The sequence below is a fragment of the Quercus lobata genome, chromosome 1 (assembly GCF_001633185.2).
Source record: "Quercus lobata isolate SW786 chromosome 1, ValleyOak3.0 Primary Assembly, whole genome shotgun sequence".
In the NCBI taxonomy this organism is placed as follows: domain Eukaryota; kingdom Viridiplantae; phylum Streptophyta; class Magnoliopsida; order Fagales; family Fagaceae; genus Quercus; species Quercus lobata.
The window spans coordinates 30,260,068-30,268,611 of NC_044904.1; the positions used below are offsets into that span (position 1 = coordinate 30,260,068).

An 8,544-nucleotide genomic window follows, 5' to 3' on the forward strand; every position below is an offset into this window, starting at 1 on the left:
GATTGGCATTCCATCACTATAAATTAATTGTATGAAGTAAAAATTAGCCTGTCTTATTTTTGCCCGCCACAAATATTTACATTTTTGGGTACGTTTTTTAGTTATTTTTTGAAAATTTTATTTAATTTTATCATTGTTGGTTCATTAATTTGAACAATTTAGGTCAATAGAGAACACATTTATTCCTTTGTTTCATAAGGGTAAAGGTATTATTCCTTTCAGAACATTTATTCCTTTCAATTGCCAACTCCCTTGGAATTAAATCCCGCTAATTTAATTCAACCACTCTCACGTGAACGTTTAGCGCTTCCCCCATTTTCAACCTCCCAATTTAATTAATTCCTTTCCCCCTTTATTCTCTTCTTATCTCAACAGTGTAGTGTGCAACCGACCACTTTTCAATTAGAGTTTTCACAGCTTTCGACCTTCAATTTTCAAGTTAAGCCTTAGAAGAAGAACTCATGAATGAAAATGATCGTGATTAGAAGCTGTGAGTTTTTATTGATTTCTTAATTTTAGTCACTGCAGAGCTAATCAATTATGAGGAGTGATTAGAAATTGTGGTTTTTTTTTTTTTTCTTTTTTGGTTAATTTAATTGTGGGAGCACTATGCTTTTTTTTTGTTGGTCTTCAATTCATAAACTTGAAGGTTCTTAATAATTCATGGAAAGGTTGATCCTTTATTATTATTTTTTAAAAAGTTTTTTAAAAATCCAAGGCCCATTAGTTATTTAGAATGGAAGAAGGTTGGGTTGGGTTATGCTATCCGGCCCATTAGTTTTTTAATATATTTATAGGATTAGTTTATTATTTTTTTTTATGGAAATATCCGGCCCATTAATTATTTTTTTTATTTAGGACCCTTTCTTCTAAATTCGAAAAAGCCCAAAACAGCCTACGGCTCCTTTTCCCTTTCTTTTTCTTTTTCCTCTCTTCTCTGTCTATCTGCTTTTTGAGAAATAACAAGAAAGAACGGTCTTCTTATACCTATGGCGTCCATTACTGGGTACAATGATGTGGCTGTGGCTGTGGCCGTGGCGCTGAATCACCCAAACCCTCCTGCTAAGACCGTTGATACTTAGTCTGTTCTCAAAAGGTAGATTTGGGTTTGTCAAGAATTTGGGTTTTTCTTTATTTTTATTGTGACTTTAATTATATGCTTAGGATTATTGAATATATGTAGACAAGCTGTTTGTTGAAAGGTTTCTTAGAGGATAAATGGGTTGTTTTGAGGTGTGGGTTTGTCTATTTGTTATGGATTATTGAGTTCTTGTTTTGGGTATTTGTTTCTGACTTTGTATGGATATTGGGTTCATGATCTGCACCTTCTGTTTGTAAAAGGGTTACTTAGAAAGCTAGATGGGGTTTTTTTAGGGTATTGGCTTTTTGTTTTTTTTTTTGAATCTCTGAGAATATAAATCTTGAAAACTTGAGAACTTTTGAATTGGCTTTTTATGAGGGGTTTGTAGGATTTCTAATGCTGTTTCCTTTGTTATTGTCTTATGAAACAAGTTGCAATCTGAATTCATGGCCTTAATCATAAGAACCTTAATAGTTAATGGAAATGTTGATCCTATTAATAATCTTTCTTTAGAATGCACTATGAGGAGAGTGTTCAGATCATTATTGGTACATTTATTACTGTTCACTGTTTATTATCTTGAGATTGCAAGTATTTGAATTTCAATTAACTTAGCTATCTTAGTGTATAAGGTTTGTTCTTGTTGAATTTTAAGGGGGGAGGAAAAAACAAAAACCAAAAATTTTGAAATCAAAATTGACGGTGATTAGATTGATAATTATGGTTTAATTAAATTTCAGTATTCAGACTAGATTTGATTTCTTTTTTCTTCGGATTCTTTTGAATGGTTGTTATTTGCGGACTAATGTACAACTGTACAAGTAGAGCCGATTGTTGAGCAAATTGATATGCTTGATGGTTTCACAGGAAAACTTTGATTTGGATGCAACTAAGAGTTCCGTCAGGTATTGTTAGGTACTTGTTATCTTTCTTAGTGTTATGACATTCAAGACTATCATGAGATTCATTAAATTTTTAGTAGAGTGATGCTTGTATTGTGTGTTAAAAATGTTCTCAAGGGGATGAAAGCATGTTGTTCTGCCCAGCTGACATGAAATAAACGTTGCTCCTGCATTCACATATCTACAAGTCTATATTAAGTTATATTACTTTCTTCTTGATATTTAGTAGGTCGATAATTGATGAAGGCCTGTACAGATATTTAAGATTACAAACATTGAAGGACGATCAATTGTATGATTTATTCTTCCACCTTAAATTTTTAGTTTTTTATTTATTTATTTGGACTTGATATAAAATTTGACACAGTAACCTTTTTAGTTTACTAATTCTTAATTTAGTTTTCGCACAAAAACAATTTCAATATGTACTAGTATAATCATGCTTACTTCTTTTTCATAGAGCTTGCCTGTAATTGTACATGGCTTTCTTATCTATTCAAGAAGCTCACAATTTGGGATTTGTTTAGAAAAGTAAAACTATGAATATTAATTTGCTTCCAGTTTACATGCAGAACTTTCTGTTTTGATTAAAATGTCATTTTTAAAAAATTTGTAACGTGTATGCATTAACATGTCATATTGAATATTTTCACTTTATTTTTGTTCAAGGAAAATCAACAAATCTGGAGGCTCTATGATGCATATTTCTCTCCACCATTGCTAAATTTTGCGTGTCAAGTAATGTGGTGTTGTGTTGTATTGAGAAGGAAGATGGGAGCTTTTCTCCTCTCCAGTCAAATCTCTCTCTCTCTCTCTTTTATTTTTTGTTTATATTGTATTTTTCTCTTAATGATCAGGGTCTTCAACAAAAACTTGGCAAAAAAAAAAAAAAAAGCCAATTAGAAACATATCCAGAAGTTTGGAGATGGTAAGCAACATGTAAAAGGTTTTGGAGACCTAGAGAAGCTCTGCTACAAAGTAGTTTTATAGACACTCCATGGTGGTGCTGGTAAGTGAATAAAAAAGTTTAACATATGCCTACAAGAAAAATAAAATAAAATCCATGCAATTGTGTTGGGCAAGAAGCAAAGGTAACCACTGAATTTTAAAGGTGGTTGGAGATGAGAACTTAAATGGAAGTGTTACCTCGATGGCATGGCTTAACAATTCCCATTGAGTAAACTGTTTGTAAATGTATGTAGTCATGCTTTATTGTTATAACTATAGTCAACTATGCAATGGTCTAATGTTTTTGGTGTATGAGACAAGTTATATATGATATATCAATGACATGTTCTCCATGACTGTATTTTGGTTATTTATTCTTTTGCTTATGTTGGTGTTTAATTCTACTTTTGTTTTTTTGGTTTCTCTCATGCTTCTTTTATTTGATCATTGTTGTTTGGTTGCTTGGAAAAAGATCAAAAAATAAAATTCTTGTGTATGTGTGGCTAACCATTACATGTGACAAGACATATTAAAGAGTGGAGTATCATCCCTCATTCAGGGGAAAATGGCTATTTAGCCTTAATGTTTGAACTATGTAGCCAAATAGCCTCTTTTTCAAACTATGTAGCAAAATAACCCTGTTTTAGAACTCAATATTGCTAATGTTGAGTTCTGCCTAGAACTCGACTTTAGCAATGTCAAGTTCTATGCATATTTTAAGTGGAACTCTACACAAAATTTCAAAAAAAAAATCTAAGTGGCAAAATACGCATATAACTTGACATTGCTAATGTCCAGGCAAAACTTGACATCAGCAATATTGAACTCCAAAATAAGGGTATTTTGCTACAAAGTTTGAAAGGGTACTGTTTGGCTACATTCCAAAATTAAGGCTAAATAGCCATTTTTCCCCTCATTTCCCTACTTCCTATCAAATGTATGCTCATATATGGATTGGAGAATAATTATAGTGTATTTGTGATGATGCAATACATTTTATTAATAAATGTTATATAGGAATAGAAAATTTCCCTTTCTTACCTTTTGATTCCCTGAGAGAGTGATTATTTTGACTTCAACAATTGAGAAATTGTTTCATCAAGTGTATATGTATCATACATTCATGCAAAATATTTCTGCACATTTGTGTAGGTTAGTGACTAGCTAATTTAAAAATAGATGATTTTTATATTCATGGATGATGCCTTCTTAAAGGATAGCAATCACTGGCTATGGGCTTTTAGTAAGCTGAAATTTCTTTTTTTTTTTGATGGGATAGTAAGCTGAAATTTAATGAGACACATAATACAGTTTCTGCAATTCCCTACTTAAATATTGATCTATAGAACTTGTTACATCGGAATCTATCTTATTTTAGTACTGGTTAGAGGATAAGTAGACTACTAACTAAATGCAGTTTCTATATTAAGCCAAACAAATTGTACACGTCACATTCTTCAAAATTTACTCTTTTCTCTTCTCTCCACCCCCAAGCAATCAGTAGGCTTTCTATTTGCCACCAGTTGATTTGGTCCCAACCATTAATCCATGGTCTATATGACCCATAGCATGAAAAAAACTTATTCAGCAATTATTTATGTGGATTGAATCAATGGTAGACAAGGAAGCAGCAGAACCCTTGCCAGATGATGAAGGAAACAACAATAAGAAATCATGCTCTTCATTACCTTTAAATGTACCAAAAAAAGTACTTCCATCTGGTAATTCTGGTAGATTGGCATTGCCATCCAAAAACTGCATCACTTGCCTCATGCTAGGCCTAGTTGCTGGCACTGAGTGTGAGCAAAGCAGGCCTAATTTCAAAACCAATTCCATTTCCTCCCCCACATAATTACCTTCCAATCTAGGATCACTAGCATCAAGGATAGCTCCTCTTCTCCAGCACTCGAACACCCAGTCAACCAAAATTATGTCTTCGGTCAGTCCTTGTAGCCCTATAGGCCGCCTTCCACATGCCACCTCAAGCATGAAAGCCCCAAAAGAAAACACATCAGTGCAAGTGGTTGCCCTTCTTGTTCTAATAATCTCTGGAGCCAAATAACCTACAGTTCCAACCACATGGGTGGTTTGGGGATTTGTACCGTGGTCATATAATTTGGCAAGGCCAAAATCACCTAGCCTTCCATTCAATTCAGCATCTAATAGAACATTGCTTGCTTTTACATCCCTGTGTAGAACAACCTGTTCCCATTCTTCATGGAGGTAAAGAAGGCCAGATGCTACACCTGTGATGATTCGAAATCGTTGAAACCAGTTAAGGTTTGGTTTTTCATTGCTATATAAGAACTTGTCAAGGCTTCCGTTGGACATATAATCATAGACCAAGAGGAGTTCTCCTCTTCGCCGGCAATATCCCAGGAGCTGGACCAAGTTCCTGTGCCTCAGTCTTCCTATGCTAATAATCTCAGCTACAAATTCCTTCATCCCTTGTTTGGAATTATGGGAGACTCTCTTGACTGCAATTTGCACATTGGAAGAAGGAAGTATTCCCCTATAAACCTTTCCAAAACCTCCTGCTCCAAGAAGCTCGTTGTCTGAGAAACCCTTTGTTGCTTTGTAGAGATTCTTATATATGAATCGGTGAGGACCATACTCCCTTTCCCAATCTTCACGTATTTCTTCATATTTCTTCCTTCTTATAATGTAAGCAGCTCCAGTGATTGTTATCAGCACAAGCATCACTGCTATGAGAAAAACCATGATCATTAGTCTAGGTATCTCTTTTGCTCTCCTTTGTCGAGGAAATGAAGGAAGCTTCGAAACATCAAGGCTTTGTGCTTGTCCACTTTTATTAAAGCTCCATCCTAGAACGTAGTGGTTACTTGGAATAAGTGTACCAGTTGCTGCAGAGAAACCAACATGCATAGATTCCAAGAGATACTGAGACAGATCAATGGACTTTGACATGAGAGGCTGGTTTGGTTTTGGGATTCCATTCGGGGCTAGTGTTACATTCAGTAACTTTTCTGCCTCATCATAGTCTATCCAAAGATGCATTGGATTCCCACTTGTGAGCTCCAAGCTTATATTCTTCCCTTCATTATTGGAAAAATACATTGCAGAAGCTGAATCAGTTGAGTTCAGGCTATTTACATCGATTCCCACATGATTTTTATCAATATCTCCAAATTCTGGATTCAGAGTAGGGTCAAGCTCGATGGCCAAAATGTGGTTTGAAGCAAGGCCTTCATTTGAAGAATTGAAGAGTCCTAGATACTGATTTCCTACAGCGTTGGTGAAGTTACTTGATGGACTGATGGTGAAGGCCATGCCGTAACCTCCAACATTTGGCACTTGTGGAACAATGGCAAATACAAAGTTTGTAGAAAATGAGAGAGATGGACTTAAACCTGAGGAAGTTGTGTTGAATTTTAAAGGAAATTGGAAGAAAGCGTGACCAACTTGCGGGGATGAAATGTTTACGGTATTGGTTAGCAGCAGTAGGCCATTGCTGGTAATTTTAGCAGATCCATCAAGATGCAGCTTGGCTTGAAGGAAGCCATTGTAGATGAATTGGTTTTCATTTTGAGCAAAGACCAGGGGAATATTGGAAATATAGAAAATTATCAGGAAATGAAGTGATACAAGGATTGTAGCCATTGGGAAAAGTTGAAAAAGGCCCATTTTTCTGAAGAGAGGGGTTTTGGCTTGATTAAGAGTCACTTGACTCAGAGATATATGTCTTCTTCTTTGCCCAAGTTTAACAACAGTATCTGTGTTATTATAGTTATGGGATAACTGAACAATTGACTCACAGAGAAGATAGTGTGTCTAGTCAAGAAGGAACTGTGATTGGAAAAAATGCAATCCTGGTCATCCATGTTTTTTTCAAGTATGATTAAAAAATGTTTCTTGGTGCATAGACAAGGGAATCTTGTAAGTCCGCTTCCTTCTCTATTTCAATCAGCTAGTATTTCTATCAGCTAGTATGACTTCTATATATTGCGTCAATTGGACAATTAATGTTTGGTAGAAATCTCATCTATCAATCAACAACAAACTTTGACCCAGCAGCTAGGAGCAATCATGTTAGCTGCCACTATTGACTTTAAGCAACGAATAAGTCTAGTGTCACATATTGTAGCACAATAAATGCCACAACTTGCTCATATGGCGAGTTGTGATTGGTGGAGGAGTGTCCCCACATAGACTCACCATCACCTCTCCCTCATTGGTGAGTTGTGGAGGGCTATAAATCGAGTCGTAAAAACTTGGTTTTCATGGTCTGATCACGTCTGATGTGGCGTTTAGGCTCGATTTATAAGCCGGCCTTTTTTTTTTTTTTGACCGAAACAAGGTAGAATAGTATATTTAAATAAAACAAATACAAAAGGTGTATAAGGAAGGGTCTTGAGCCATGTAGGCCTACCCAATAGCCTGGGCACTAGGACAAGGACAGACTACCCACTGCCAAAAGCAAAAAAAAAAAAAAATGTATAAAATACAAAACAAAAGTTGGGTAGTCACAGAAAAATGTATAAAATACAACTAAAAGTTGAGTAGTCACAATCATTTCATAATTAATTTAATAATTATTTAAAATATAAATAAATATAATAAATTAGTAAAAATGGAAAAGTTAACTAAAATAGTTCAAATAAATATAGAAATTGAATTGGTTTAAGAAAACTTAAGAAAGGTTTAAAAAAAAAAAAGTGTGAAAAGTTGGAGTGACGGAAAAAACGAAGGAAACTTAGATGAAAGAAGATAAATATAGGAAGAAGACTAAAAGTAAAAATGGCTGACTTATTGTAGAGATTGTTTTAAAAGGTGTGGTGCAAAGTAAACTTTGGGAAATGGAAGCCTTGGGGAAATAAAAATAAAAATGGGTGAAGTTGATGTCTTGATGAGACCAGACGTGATGCTGAATGAAGGGAATAAAAAGAAAAAAAGTTTTAAATTTGTTTTGGGTTAGAAATTAAGATACTTTTACACAATATTTTTATAATATTTTTAAAATAAATTCTTATGTCGAATTAATATTTAAAATAACGTTAATTCTATAATAAATTCACCATAAATCTTAAGTTGAAAATGTTTATTTGCAAAATAAATTTCTATATTTATTTGAACTATTTTAGTTAAATTTCCAATTTTTACTAATTTATTATATTTATTTATATTTTAAATAATTATTAAATTAATTATGACATGATTATGACTACTTAACTTTTAGTTGTATTTTACACCTTTTTCTATGAATACCCAACTTTTGTTTTGTATTTTATACATTTTTTTTTTGCTTTTGGCAGTGGGTACCCTATCCTTGTACTTATACCCAGGCTATTGGGTAGGCCTACATGGCTTGAGATCATTCCTTACACCTTTTGTATTTGTTTTATTTAAATATACTATTCTACCTTGTTCCGATCAACAAAAAAAAAAAGATCCATTTATAAATCGAGTTTTAAAAACTCAATATTCAAGCGGTGTTAGTAATATATATAGTTTGAAAACAGTGTTTACTAATTATATTATTTGAAAAATAGTGTTAATTTCCAATTTTGGCCATATCTTACTCTCACGCACACTGGTTCTCTCTGGACTCTCCGTGTCTCTCTTCCTAGCCGTAACTCACAAACTCTTCTTCCC

The 8,544-nt window shown here is 33.9% G+C and overlaps 1 protein-coding gene and 1 long non-coding RNA gene across 2 annotated transcripts; one reads left to right on the forward strand and one right to left on the reverse strand.

Annotated features, from left to right (window-relative positions):
• Nucleotides 1–900: 900 nt before the first annotated feature.
• On the forward strand, nt 901–3,305 carry LOC115986421. The gene is made up of 2 exons (XR_004090742.1): nt 901–2,275; nt 2,653–3,305. It is a non-coding gene; the product is annotated as an uncharacterized LOC115986421 (long non-coding RNA).
• Nucleotides 3,306–4,212: 907 nt separating this feature from the next.
• On the reverse strand, nt 4,213–6,831 carry LOC115986428 (L-type lectin-domain containing receptor kinase IV.2-like). Its single transcript, XM_031109438.1, has one exon. It carries the CDS (start codon nt 6,574–6,576, stop codon nt 4,516–4,518), a length of 2,061 nt encoding a protein of 686 aa, XP_030965298.1. The 5' UTR covers nt 6,577–6,831; the 3' UTR covers nt 4,213–4,515.
• Nucleotides 6,832–8,544: the final 1,713 nt, after the last annotated feature.